The 14370-nt window shown below is 38.8% G+C and overlaps 1 protein-coding gene across 2 annotated transcripts in view; it reads right to left on the reverse strand.

Annotated features, from left to right (window-relative positions):
* rasgrf2b (Ras protein-specific guanine nucleotide-releasing factor 2b) overlaps positions 1-14370 on the reverse strand; it is a 69008-nt gene that overhangs the window by 11237 nt on the left and 43401 nt on the right. The window contains exons 10-19 of one of the 2 annotated variants that reach the window (XM_058375417.1): positions 14053-14213; positions 12768-12834; positions 12016-12152; positions 11101-11183; positions 10532-10780; positions 9366-9458; positions 7783-8183; positions 5287-5412; positions 2829-2918; positions 2212-2318 (exon numbers count right to left, since the gene is read on the reverse strand). In XM_058375417.1, the coding sequence (XP_058231400.1) occupies positions 2212-2318; positions 2829-2918; positions 5287-5412; positions 7783-8183; positions 9366-9458; positions 10532-10780; positions 11101-11183; positions 12016-12152; positions 12768-12834; positions 14053-14213 (1514 nt within the window). The remainder of the gene's footprint in view (positions 1-2211; positions 2319-2828; positions 2919-5286; positions 5413-7782; positions 8184-9365; positions 9459-10531; positions 10781-11100; positions 11184-12015; positions 12153-12767; positions 12835-14052; positions 14214-14370) is intronic. The other variant, XM_058375418.1, reaches the window with a different exon arrangement.

Below are 14370 nucleotides of genomic sequence, written 5' to 3' on the forward strand. Positions count from 1 at the left end.
CAATTGGGTAGTGATGGCTGGCTCCAGGATATATAGTCACACACACACACACACACACACACACACACACAGTGAGAGAAAACTAACTATACCCATAATAAAGAACTCATGCCAGCCAAAAGGGCTAATTTCCTATTTAGGATATTAACCACTCAGTAGATTTAAAACAAGATAAACAACATTAGCTCACTGTTGTAATGTAGACAATTTATACTCTCATTCAGAAAACACTTAATGTCCAAGCAAAGATTTAAACTCAGACCCAATTCTCTGTTTTCATTTAACAAGAAAAAAACCAAAAAACAATTGTTTGTTTTTTTCCACTGCACCTTGTACTAGATGTAAGCTACATGACGGTTTAAGAGCACAGATTGACAATCCACATTCATCACTGGGGAACAGGGTGACTGCACACACGTGATGAGATAATATCCTCAGCGAGAAAGCAAAGGACAGGCCCAATAAAGACAGACAAGCATGGTCATTTGTCCACAGGGGGAAAACAGACTTCAAATTGGTAGGTTTCTGTGTCAATAACAATAACACAATGACCTTTAGTGCTTTTATTGAATATGTACTTATCAGAGGTGAAGGGCACTGAATACTGATTTACACTTAAACACCTCATGTGCTTATCCTTATAATTTTCTGTTTATAGTCTCATTTTTTACAGCTGCAGTATTGAGAGATAAAACAAAGTCCACTTGCTACTGTTTTAATTAAGACTCAGCACAGTTTGCACAAGGTAATTGGTTTTGTTTGCATTAATAGCACGGAAATTGGGCACGGATGGCAACCTGCTTTCTTGTAAAAGAGAAGGCACTGAGCCCAGGTTAAAGGCTGGATGATGTCTGTGTGTTCACAGCCAGAGCAATGACGAAGATGCAAGAGAGCAAAACAGCTCTAGGTCTATTCTCATCTGGAGGATAGACTACTGTTGCACTGCACAACTTCAAGGAATAAACATATCCAGAAAGTCAGAGTTTAACATTCGGAATGACTTGGAGACAGAAAAATGTCTGAGGTAAAATGACATGGCAAAGCAAGATCTTTACAGTGGTAATGGAACAGTTTTAAATGTTAAAGATGTATGATAAATAGCACAGTTACTGTTTGCTGTACTATTACTAGGACTATTTTGCACATGCCTTAATGATTAAAGAAGCCGTCACTGAAACTAACCAAAACATAACTAATGTGTCATACAGGGATGGATTACCAACTGAGCCTACTGTGACCATGGCCAACAGGGGGCCCTCGACAAGCAGAGATTTGATGTGAACGTTTAGACCATTACACTGTCACACACAACATGATGAACTGAACACAACCCAATGAAAGTCACAAAATCTTTAAAATATTTGTAAATGTTTTTGGTATATCAGAGCTTATAACCATTGAGTGGTTAGGTCCTAATTGTTTTGAGCTGGAGCTAGATTTAAACTGACACAACATGGATAACTGTAAATTCACATGTGTTATTGAAAATTACATTTTGAAAAAGAAACATTTGTTTTGCCTAATAACTTGGAATAAAAATGAACCCTGCACTAAAATAAGTGCACGCAAAGACTCAACATGCTGCCACGGCTGACCATTAATTCCAAGCTTAATAAAGAGCTGGACAATTTGGGGGGGTTAGAAAGGAGACACAAACTTAAGGTAAGATTTCACCGTATCAACAAAACTACACAAACAATCCTAACAAACTTATAATGTAGTAACACATGTATTTTATTTTGCTTAGGTTGCTGTCCAGGGGGACCAAGACTTGCTAATCTATCCCTGGTGTCTTATTTATTGCCATGAACTAATCACTAATGGTTAAGTGTTAAAAGGTAATTGTCGTCGCCTTTCATTCAAGGCAATTGCTTATATGGATTTTTCTAAGCAAAGACTTAAATGGACCTCTTGATTTACATAAGGATCCTATCGAAGATTCTGTCTAATTTATCCCATTTTTCTAGACTGCTTCTAATGATAATAAAGTCATCAAAGGTGCTCCTCTTCTAAATCGATTTATTATCTCTTGATTTTTAAAATAAAACTTTTTTATAGTCAGGGTAAACAGCTGTTCCACTGTTGCTGCAGTGTCCCTACAGCTTCATGTACACATATATCACAACTTTTAGGCTGTAACCTGGATATCATACTGTAATTATAATCCACAAATCCAAAGAAAGAGTTGTGAACTGACCACACTCAACAAACCTGGGAGTGTTTGGAGACCCAGTGGCGCAGGACATTGAGAACCCGGTTAGTGGCTGCTCTTCGGATAATAAACTCTTTATCACACATTCTCTCCGAATTGTTGAAGACTGGAAATAGAAGATATTTAGAGTTACTTTGAGCACTTCTAATAATATTGTTAGTTTGGCTGTATCAAATGTTGAACTGCTGTGTAACAAGTGTTTTCAATTTGCAGACAAAAATCTCACAACTTAAAAGAAAAATGATTTGGTTTAGAGTTTCCACATATGTATCTAGCTTGTTTTACAGCAAAATCTCTATTCAAATGTGTCCAGTTATGTACAATTATAGCAGAGTCTCCAGTTGAAGAGCAACGAACAAGAGCCCGGATTGCAACAATTGACTGATGGCATAAAAGCATAATCATTTTCTGTCTTTAATCGCAAGGACTTGGGATCATTGGGATCATTTGGGGTCAGTGTAACAAGTAATGATCACAACAAACAGCTGTAATCAAACAGTCTGAATCCAGTGAAGCCTCTGTGACTAAATGTAGAGAAAAATGCTCCTTGGTTCCCTTCCACATGAACTTAAGTCTACATGAATTATTGTTGTTTTGTTGCTTGTGAGGACTGTACCTGGAGGGCTGCTGTGGCCAGCAGCAGCTGTTGCAATAGCAAAGGCTGAAGCTGGAGACACTGAACAGCGGGAGTTCTCAGTTGCTGGGACTGTGGAGAGAATACATATATCAGAAGTACAGAAAAAACCCACAAGTGACATAAGGAAGACAGGTTACATGTTAAAGGAATGGCTCACTGGGGTAATATGTAAAATAAATCAACACATGGTCTCCTTGACTACAGAGGAATGTGTCAGACTGTCAGTACTGCCAAATGTATACATAAATGAATACAGAATCAAAGGCATCTTGGGAAATTTTCAGCTCTAGGTTAACCAGGTGTCCCCTGTATGTGATGCGGCTTCAGGGGAAATTTCTCTGTATAGTGCGTGTGAAGAAAGACAAAAAAAGGCCAAGTGGGGGAAATAAAGTGTGTTAATGTGAAACACTGGGCATTATCAGAACAGCATAAGTGGAATAATAAACTAAATAAAGGTATTGTACAGCACTACAAAAAACAAACAATATTGATAAAACGATTGCCTGTGTTGAGCCAACCATAAACGTGTGTCAAGGGAAATAAGGCAAATATTATTGAACCTTGTTCTAACTGCCCTATGCACAACCACTCATGAGTGTCATCCATGAATTAACTGCCTCAGCCTGAGGATACATGGGATATTTATTAACAGAACTGAATTTCTTTTGCGTAATTTGAGGTCTTCTGGATTTAGCTTGACAATGTTTTGTGTAATAGTTCCTCTGAAGCTCTGGACAGCATGTGTATAGGAACTGATCTCACTGTCTTAAATCCTACTCATTAGCAGATCAAACAGCAGATGAAGCAGATTTCATGTCTATTAGTTTTTTATTTATAGTTTTCCAGGAGGAAAGTTTAAAAAAGACAGAAAAAAGAAATAAACCTTATTCCAAATGACATTTGCAAACATTTTCATTTGGTAGGGATGAATAAATGTATTGCACCTCATGGATATTAATCTGGAAACTGTGTGTCATGCTGCCCATTTCAAGTACCACTATATGGAGGGAGAGATCATTAGCATTAAATTTTGCAAATTGCTAGATCTTAGACTTTATTGTATGCATATTCAATATTATTCACCCACTTACTGGGCATAAAATTAGCTCTATTTTTGGCTGAAATTTCTGTTCGCTTAATAAAGATAGTTAACTGGTGTTTCGTGCGTAGTGTTAGCTAAAAAAAAACATGCACTGATCTCAAAACATTCTCCTTTTACAGTGCCAGATAGTGAGGGAGTGACATGTTTCAAGCAAGAAAAATCAAGATGAAAGATTACTGATGTTAGATTGAAGGAAGGGACTGGGCTTGCCAGGGTGTCCAATAATATCAGAAGGTTCTGTGTAGGATTCTGTGTTTGATACCTGGTAAAAAAAATACAATCTTAGGTCTGCTAATATGTGTTAAAAGATAATGGTGTACCCTGAAAGACCATAATCCAGATCATATGGCACAATTAACAAAAAGCAATTCGAAAAATAATTTTGCTGTGACTCTCTTGCGCTCCAGACCTGCAACTTGTGAGAAAGAGTTGTGAGAGATATAGAAAGATGAATGGTCTCTGATATTCAGGAATAAGGAGGCTGGAGACTCCAACCTAAGTGTGTACATAGTAATTTGCAGTGAGGAATCTTCCTTGAGGAGGAAGATCCTTCCTTCCATTTGTTTTCTGTAGCACTTATCCTACACAGGGTTGCAGCCTACCTTGAAGCCTACCCTAGTGGACTTTGGGCACAAGGACACAGGGCACAATCACGCATAGCCCATTCACACAATTTAGAGATGCCAATCAGCCTACATGGCACGTCTTTGGGCGAGAGGAGGAAACACCTGAAGCACATGCAGAGCATTGCAAACTTCACACATAGACAGGACTGAGACAGGAATCGAACCCTTAACCCCAGAGGTGTGAGGCAAATATGCTGAACACTAAGCCACCGTGTTACACCCCCTAACTCAAATAATATTAATAATAATATAATAATATTATAATGATACCCAGCAATAGAAGTAACCTAGGTTCTTTCCTTACAATTCATCCTTGCCAAACAAACAATGTTAACTGGAAACTAAACACAGGTAATGACTGAATAAAGTACAGAATTGTGGGGTGTTAGCTAAATGGATGTGTGACTTGTAGCACATCATAACTCATCTCTGTAGAATTAAGAAAATCTCAGTTTAAAATCTCACTTTGCACTGAAGGTTGAGCTTGTTGCTGTTGCTTATATGCTTACACAGCTTACACAGTTTACAGTATGACCTTCGTCAGCTCATAGTGCAAACACAGGGATAAGAATGGCCTAAAAGGCCTGAAAGTTAAACTATTAACAAAGTAAAATATTTTTAAAATGTAATTTCAGACCAATGACTTTTAATAAAGAATGTTTTTGAAAAATAGTTCAAACACACACACACACAGAATATGCAATGTTACCTCCAGGACCTCTGAAGCGCATGTGTCGTGGTGTAGATGGTGATCTGCAGGGGGAGAGATCTCCAGCTTCACTGCCTTGTGGAGACTCAGGGATGAACTTATCCATTGAGGCTGATTCCAGGACAGCTGGTAGGGCAGAAGGAAACCACTTTATAATTTTTCCACATAACAGCATAACACACACACACACACACACATGCTGTAAAACAAGCTAATTATATTAGATATATAGATCTGTTGTATTTAACATGTACTTGGAGAGTGATTGCATGTGAGAGTTGCAGAGTTAATTAGAGATAGACAAGAAAACAAGGTGAAATGAAGATCACAGTTAAAAACTGCAAGAACAGTTTTTTTTTACACAAAGATCTCACTCTAAAATAGGAGCTTTATAGGACTCCTGTACTGTGCCTCTGGACCATCTATATGTCACTGTGGCATCTCATTCTCCTGTGATTAAATAAAGCTGGCACAGTAGCATCTCACCACAAACGACAAACAGACATCAAACAGCTCAAAAAACAGAACCATTTCTACTGAAAATTCACTCAACAGATTTTCTGCTGATGTGTGCCAAATTGGTTTATCGGTATCAGTATCTTTTTCCACACTTTGATACGCACAAAACCAATTTCCCCACTTCCATTTCCACAGGTAACACAACACACAGTCAGAACACAGTTGAAAGGAAACTGCAGATTATTGGACGGTTGCTCTACAGCCTAAAAAATAAAAAATCCATGAACCGGGAAATGAGGACAGTAGATCAGCAAGACATCCTGTGAATTCTCAGATGTGCAAAAACCAGGGTTTAGCGCTAATGGTGTGCAATAACACCCACCTCCCTGGCACTAGCATGAAGAAACAAGAAAGACAACAACACCACTGGCCCATTACTGCAATTTCTAAAGAAGAATTGGAAAGCGGTTGGCTGGGTTGAGTTTAGGAACTCCACAGGAGACCGAATGAAGAGATAGAACGGTCCTGCCTTTGCAGGCAGAACAAACTTGGAGGACAATTATCAGTTTCCTTATCATATCAATATGCTGACGAAGCTGAGAACTAGAGGACATGACAGTTCCATTTGTGTAATAAGGGACAAAATGCTGATACACCATACTGAACTTTTGGGAGCAGCAGGCAAGAGAAAAAAAGGCTTAATGTAGAGTACTTCATTAAGCAAACAGCTCAGGAAATGCTGTTCTGCATTAGGAAAAGCCGAGCGCTTGCACAGTTTGCGGTTTACAAGGAGGAGTTGATATATATAAAGGAAAATGTTGTTTTTAGGATTTGGCCTTCAGACTAAACACATTCATTTAGAAATGCTATTAAAGATTCAGGATTCCGTATCACATAAAAGGAACCAAGCTTGAGGGGAAAGAAAAACATTAAACTTTATCTTGCTATTACTTGGGGCTTTAAAAGTGCTTTGTTTCCTCGGAAGCAATAAGATGTGAAGATCATACTTTTGCCATGGAGGACCCCTTACATTAAAAAAAAATAAAGGTGCCAGAAAAGGTTTTTTGAAGAATAATTTTTAGTTCCCTCAAGGACCATTTTTGGTTCTGTAAAGAAATTTCCAGTCCATGGTTCTTTACGCATTTAATGTTGTTGCAACAATAAACGGTCATTTTTCCACAACTACGGTGATTCCACATAATGGTAACATTTATGGTGGGAGATTTATAGGAAAAAATAGCTAGCATGAGTACATTATATAGAGGTGCTGATTGTGGGACATCTAATAAATATAATTCATCTCATAATCCTGTAAACGAGCAAATGTGTGACAGAGGCATCATGATATATGATGAGCTTCTGTCATGGATTTCACATCGATCCTTTAGCAGAAGCCAACTGACTGATGTTACTTACAGTAAATGCATTTTCTGTCTTTCTGTATGCTTTTACGGCTATAAACCAGCAGAGACATAGAGTTTATACTGGCTAAAGTCTCTGTTACAGCAATAAATCTGAGATTAGAATTACAGATTTTATGATTAGAGATATTTTCAAATTAGATATAGATTCTAGTAATTCTATGATTCGACGTGTTATGCATTGGAGGCTATAATATAATACAGACCTTCCCTCACCCAGGCTATATGGTGCATTCAAGTAATGTCGGAAAGATTGTATTTTCCTTTCCTGACTTGAACCTCACATGAATGCCACCACAAAGTTTGAATGCCACCACACTCAAACTTAATCATGAGTGCTCAGAGTTTCCGAGTTGGGGCGTGTCAGTAAGAAAGCATAGTGGAATCAATAATGCAACAACTGTAATTGATGGTAAATTAGTTTATTCGTCGATTTTAATTATGTCAGTTTACCTTGCTGTATATTTTGTTAATTAAGAGAAGGTAGGTTTCCATCTTGCTCTGACTGAAGTGACTAATGCACCTGATGTAATAATTATGATGTAAATAAGAACTTCCCAGAAAGACTTGAATACACAGATGGGCAAGTAACAAATAACAAATAACAAATTCCTACCCCTGCGGATGCTACGGCGCAGTTTTCCAGAGAGCCCGTCGATGCGTGGTGTGTCTGCATTCTCATCATTGGCACCAGGACTCTGCTCGGGCGAAGGATCCTGAGGAGACTTGATGTTGGAGTTGGGAGGAGGTGAGGTGCAGGGGTTAGCTGAGGTGGGGCTGCTGGCGGCGGAGGAGGACACGGGGTTGGACAGGTCCAGTGCAGCCACCCGAGAACTGAGTGGAGAGTTGAGAGAGAGCTTCCGGGCTCGTACAGGAGAGGATGTGCGTGAGGGAATAGAGAGAGGAGGAGGCGAGGAGAATTTCCTGCACAGGCGGGGAGATTTCTCGTTGGGGTGCTCACTGCCCGTGCTGCCAGATCGGTTGTTCTGGTTGGTGGCGAAGAAAAGCTCCAGGGACCTGGGTTTGGAAGAACATATGTTACAGTGTGAGGCAGAGAGTATGCTTCCTGACAGACTTTTCAATAGAGGGGAAACATTTATTCATCTTTGACTGGAGAACAGAGGGAAAAAAAGATGAAAGATGGATGAGGAATGGTGTTGTGTGCGGACAAAAAAAAAGATACAATAGGGGAGGGTAAAATAAAACAAGTAAGGATTATGGAGCTGAAAACAAGAAGATTGTCTAGCAGAAATCATCAATTGTGTGAATTAGTGATTCAGCTTTGTTGAGAAAAACAACTTTCTAAATCTCAGGGATTGCTAGGATGTTCATTTGGGTTTATTTTAGGAAAGTAATAAAAACTTAATCAAGCACACATGATAGGAATTATAGAGCATAATATAATAATGAGAGCAGGCTACAGATTGGAGAGGAAAAATAAGTACAACTAACCAGTGGCCATATTTACAAAGATTATCTAACACATTTCTGGTAGAAACAGTATAGTTGCAGGCATTGCATTTTAAGAAAACATATTTAGATGTCTGTTTTTTTTTCATGAAGCATTACCCAATGATGCTTTCCTGTTTTTTATTATTGTAAAATGACAGTGTGCTATGGGCTTTTATTCATTTATGAGTTTCTCATCAGCCAGTCACTTGTGATATTAGTTTAGGGAAAATACTACCATCAGTAGCAATGACTGATTTAACAGACCTGAGAGGGCATTTCTTGTTTCATATAAAACATTACTTGTGGGTGATATTTGTAGTTCACCTTCTACTGTTTTCATGACAGCAAGAGAGTTTGATCTCCAGCTGTGTTAATAGGTGTTAATAATAGGTGTGTTAATAGGTGTTAATATTACAACTTCATAATCAGTAGAAGACAGTGCAATCTCCGTTATACCATTTCTAAAGCTCACAATCATTACATACATCAAACATATCTATGTATGTACATATGTATGTATGTATATATGTATGTATGTATGTATGTACTGTATGTATGTATGTATGTATGTATGTATCTATCTATCTATCTATCTATCTATCTATCTATCTATCTATCTATCTATCTATCTATCTATCTATCTATCACTTGTATTATAGAACATAGGAGGACAAGGGAGGGTGGGAGATGGAGAGAGAGAGAGAGAGAGAGAGAGAGAGAGAGAGAGGGTGCAATTTGATATGTTACTTTGATTGGTCCATGGCTATCTTCCTCATCTTCAAGCTGTAATCTGGACAGAAGGATGTGATGGACAAGCGATCAAATGAGGGATAATGGATCCTGTGTGATAGCAGATTATGGAGGGCAATGAAGGACATGAGACACAACGACAAAACACTACACAAATGACAATATTATTTTAAACAGTAATCTTTAAAATAAATTAAAAAAAAAAAACCTTCAAAATGAAGCTGTCAGGAATTGTAGCAGAATTATTCATTCTTTATCAGTTTTCCCAGCAGTGCAAAAGTCGTAAAGATATAAAGAGTTTATATTGCCTAATTCCTCAGCTCTGTGATGACAATAAAATTTGTGAGACTGGGAGACATCAGAGATTCACATTTAGAAGCCACAAGTGGCTTATTGGTCATTGATTTCGCTGAGTTTTTTTGTAATTGTTGCGGCCAAAAAAATTCAGTTTGTGATGCAACTTGCAGAGCTATTTGTGCTTTATTTTGCAGAAAACTAGATGAATTGATGAAAGCGCAAGAAACTACAAGATTCTGCTTTTAAACTTCTACCAGAGAAGACATATGTGTAATGACTTTCTATGACAGCTGTACTCATGTTCCACACACGTGAATTGCAGAGGGCTTTGGATGAATGCAGGTTGTGACGTCATACGATCGATCTCGACCGAAATTTCTGGAAAATCTGCGGGCATTTCAATATATTGCAAGCTTCTCCGAATATCACAGATTTTACTCCACGTCACTCCACTCGTCTGTGTTTTCTACATAAAATGCTGATTCTTGCAGTAGTTTGTAACACTGAAACTGCAAATACTACAAGATATCAGTCAGTCTGTACGTTGCATGGCAACACGAAACGCTCGACCCAACTGTGAATTTCCTTCCTATGGCCAAATCACAGCCATGCTGACATTCAGTACAACAGCACTCTTGCTTGTGAAATTATTACTTAATTATATGATATACCAGCCATACCAGTGTAGCATTTCAGATTTCTTTACAACACAATATGCGTTCGATTCATAAGATCAGTAATTTCTACTTCCTGCTGTTCATTAAAACAACACTTCCACAACCTCTTCCTTATGCTCCAGTACAAAGTAATGTAAGCAGTCTGGATCTTCTGCTTACACAAACCAGGCTGCTGTCAGTGTAAATCACCTGACTGGAATGGAGGTGAAGGGCTTCTTATAGATGTCAGCCAGCTTGTCCATGACCACAGCAGCGGAGGTGAAGATGCGGTACGTGTGCAGGAAGGTGTTAAGGAAGTCGATAGAAAGGAAGCGCAGGTCTGTCAGCCTCTCCAGCAGCCGCTCCACGCTAGCGTAGCGGATCTGGGGAACCTTGCAGGAGTTGAGCGTCTTGCTGAAGCAAATGTCAACATCGTCTTTATGGAGACGCGCATCAGATCTGATGAGGAGCATACAGCAAAGCAGCCTCGTAAGCCAAAGCCAGCGTGTACTCAGAGATGCGATGGAATGTGGAAAATGTGGGGTTTGATTTGTGTAAAAACAGTTCATGGATTTTATGGAAGTGAAAAAAACAAATTCACCAAGGACCAACATTCAAACACACAGAGCACATGATGGGTTGAATATAAACACACAGAAACACCACAAAGGCAAGGGCAGGACAAGTGCCTAAAAGCAGGCAGCACACATGAATACACACATACACACACACACAGACAAATAGCATGTTCGAGAGTGAAAACACACTTCATGCCTTACTTTATCATGTGCGGCACAGTGACTTTGGAGTTCTCTTCAAACACACTGGTCATTAGGCCATTACAGCGGATGTTATCGATACACTGCACACAAGAGGCACAAGCAGGAGACATTATACTTTGCACTACTCTGGGCTGAAGTCATTAAACAACATGACACTGGAAAATAACTTGGTGGTTAATTAAATTTACACAGGGGCAGAGAACATATTGAGCCAGTGAAACCCTGTGAGCTTCTCCAATAAAGTCATCTCTCTGTGGTATAGGTGAAATTTACACAAAAAGCTTTAAGTCTTACTGTGAGTCTCACTTTTTCCCGCAGTACGGTGACGTTTGGGCAACATTTTTGCCTTTCTAAGGATAATCTTTGTTGTTTTTGTCATTCATGTCATTAAAAGCTTACTATTATCCCACAAACAACTCTATATTTAATGATCTACAGACATGTGACAAATTATAAGGACAAGACAATGGCTTTGATGCTGAATTTTGCTGCCACGGTTTGTGTGCACTTTAAAGCTTAGTCCTATGATGAAACATAGTTCCTGGGAGTGGTCTGCTCCAGGATGACTCCACCCCTATCCACAGGGCTTGATTGCCACAATGGTGTGATGAGGATCATACAGTATACATTAATATGTAACAGTCTACAGATCTCAACAGAGTTGTACATGAATGTAGTCTTAGACGTGTTGCATTCTGCTTCATTAGTCATACACAATCTCAGTTACATGACCACTATTTTATGATTTCCCTGCTCAAACTTACACAAGATCCCTCATTAATGGACCACATGTGCTAAATAAGTATTAAATAACAGGTATAGCTGAAGAGTTGCATAACCCATGACTAATTGATTCATCAGGAAATCTATAAAAAGTGGTTAAGTATAAAAGTTTTCACTCAGCTCTTTCACCTGGCTGATGTCGCTGGTCCATGCTGCTTTCTCCTGGCGTGATGGAGCCAGAAGCACCACTGTAAATGCAGGCGCATCTGCAGGTTCCACCACAATCTTAAAGTCCAGATGGCCAAACACCTGCCCTGAGGTCTTAGCTGAGAGAAAAAACACACACCAGCTCACATATGGATGGCCAGCAGTCACTCAAAATGACTATTTTGCTATTTACATTGTTCAGTGCTGCATATTAGGCTCTATTTGTGTAAATATTGTATTGCAAGAATGCTTTATGTAGATACAATTACATTATATTGGTGACCATGTAGATATTTTATACAAATATACATCATAAGTCATATAAGCCAAGTTAATACTAGATCATTAAGGTAAGGTAAAATCTAGATTTTTTTGGTGAGTCTGAACCTCCAAATGAACTGCAAGCATATCTTTGCCAACCTACTGGACAAATAATGGCATACCACCTAATGAACCCTATGAAATTATTCTCATTAACTATGACAGGGCATCACTGGATGGTCATAAAGCATTCAAATGGGGATTCCAGCCCGACCTTCAGAGAAGCTAATGGATCTGTATGATGATAGCATTGATCCATGTGACATTTACAAGAGCTAGTTTGGGCTCCATCTTTTGACCTGCTTTTGGCAGTTAATTAACCTGGGACAAAATATGGAATGCATTAGCAGCTTTGTGTCATCAAGCCATGTGGGTCTAAGGAGGAGAGTTAATGGGCCAAGAGGAGGACTCACAGTCTTCATCGTTGGCGTCAGGTTCCTCAATGAGGGTGCACTCGATCAGGGACAGTACGCCACCTTGCTGCAATGATTACGGCATGTCATTAAATATGAATGTTACTGGCATCAATGTGCATGCATATGTCAGTGAAATTGGAGCAGTGGAGAGTCAGTAGGAGGAATAATAATATTATTCTCTCAGGGAAAAAGATTTTCCCCAGATTTCATGAACATCCCGTGCCTGCTTTTCTCTGTATCTTTTCAGACTATTACAAAAGACAAAGAAGGAAATGCATTAGGAAATCCTTAATAATGTGAATAAATTGTGAAAAATTCTGAAGCTTCTGGTCAAAAATGTGTACAATACTCAAATCACTCAATACTCAGACCATTGGAGGAAAGTATAATAATATTCCGTGGACAAAAAAAAGCAGAGAATTGTTTCTTTTCAGCTGAGCTATCAGCATTGCTATGGGAGTATGTAAGAATATAATTGCAGAGAGAGAGAGAGAGAGAGAGAGAGAGAGAGAGAGAGAAATGTAAAATGTGTGGAAAAAAAAGATGGAAAAATAATAGATAAGATATTTTTAAAAAAGGCCAGACAAGGAAAAAAAAATCTAATGACAGAAGTGTCATTTTACAAAAAAAATAAAAATAAAAATAAAAAAAAACATAGGATTGAGACAATAACTGAATAATAGTCGTTAGATTTGCTAAAATTTAGACCTAATATTTTTTTCATTTAAAACCGTGAAACTCATAAAAGTACAATTACAGAAAATAACAACCTCTTGTGAGCTATCACTGATTCACAGGTCAGCAGGGCTTATCATTTGAAACATTCGAGCAATTTAAAATGAGCTGCGCTCCACAGACTCTGTTACATTTTTCCTCCTCCACTGTGACTGCCATTTCTTTTGCCTCTAGTCATAATAATAACATTTCAGAATTCACAGTTAAAGCTGAAACAGCAGATTTGGTGTTATTTAAATCTGAAATGGTGAAATGGAGACATGGCTGTGTGCAGACGCGTGTTCTCTAAAGATAGCTGAAGAGAATAAGACAGAGTGAGAGTGTGGGCTGGAGAGAGAGAGAAAAAAAACATATATGGAGAGGCTTGTCATCTGTGCTTTACATTCCTGACATGAGAATCAGCACAGTCAATTCTCCTGCTGCATTTCAGACTGAAATGTTAAATTCTAAGGCAAAGTTCAGAAGCATAACTGACCTCGAATTTACATAAAAGACTCTGAAATGAAAGAGAGAATTGTGTGTGTGTGTGTGTGTGTGTTTGACTTACTTTGAGCAGGTGCAGTTTGCCTCCTGAGCTACGGGTACAGATGAGAAAATGCTTGGTGAACAGGAAGCACTGCCTGTCTCCTTCTTTCTTCAGGGACAGGGAACCCAGTCGCACCTTGCTGAGCTTCCCCCTCTCCACAGAGGGAAGCTGGATCAAAGAGCCTGGGACAGAAAATGAGAGAGAGAGAGAGAGAGAGAGAGAGAGTCAGAGAGAGTGAGGCTGTAAACAATAATGCATGCTCTGTTTGTTCTTCCAAACACAAAGCTCAGAAACACACACTGTCGTATCTCTGCATTTGTGTGTAAGCTCTTTAAAGGA

The sequence above is a fragment of the Hemibagrus wyckioides genome, linkage group LG22 (assembly GCF_019097595.1).
Source record: "Hemibagrus wyckioides isolate EC202008001 linkage group LG22, SWU_Hwy_1.0, whole genome shotgun sequence".
In the NCBI taxonomy this organism is placed as follows: domain Eukaryota; kingdom Metazoa; phylum Chordata; class Actinopteri; order Siluriformes; family Bagridae; genus Hemibagrus; species Hemibagrus wyckioides.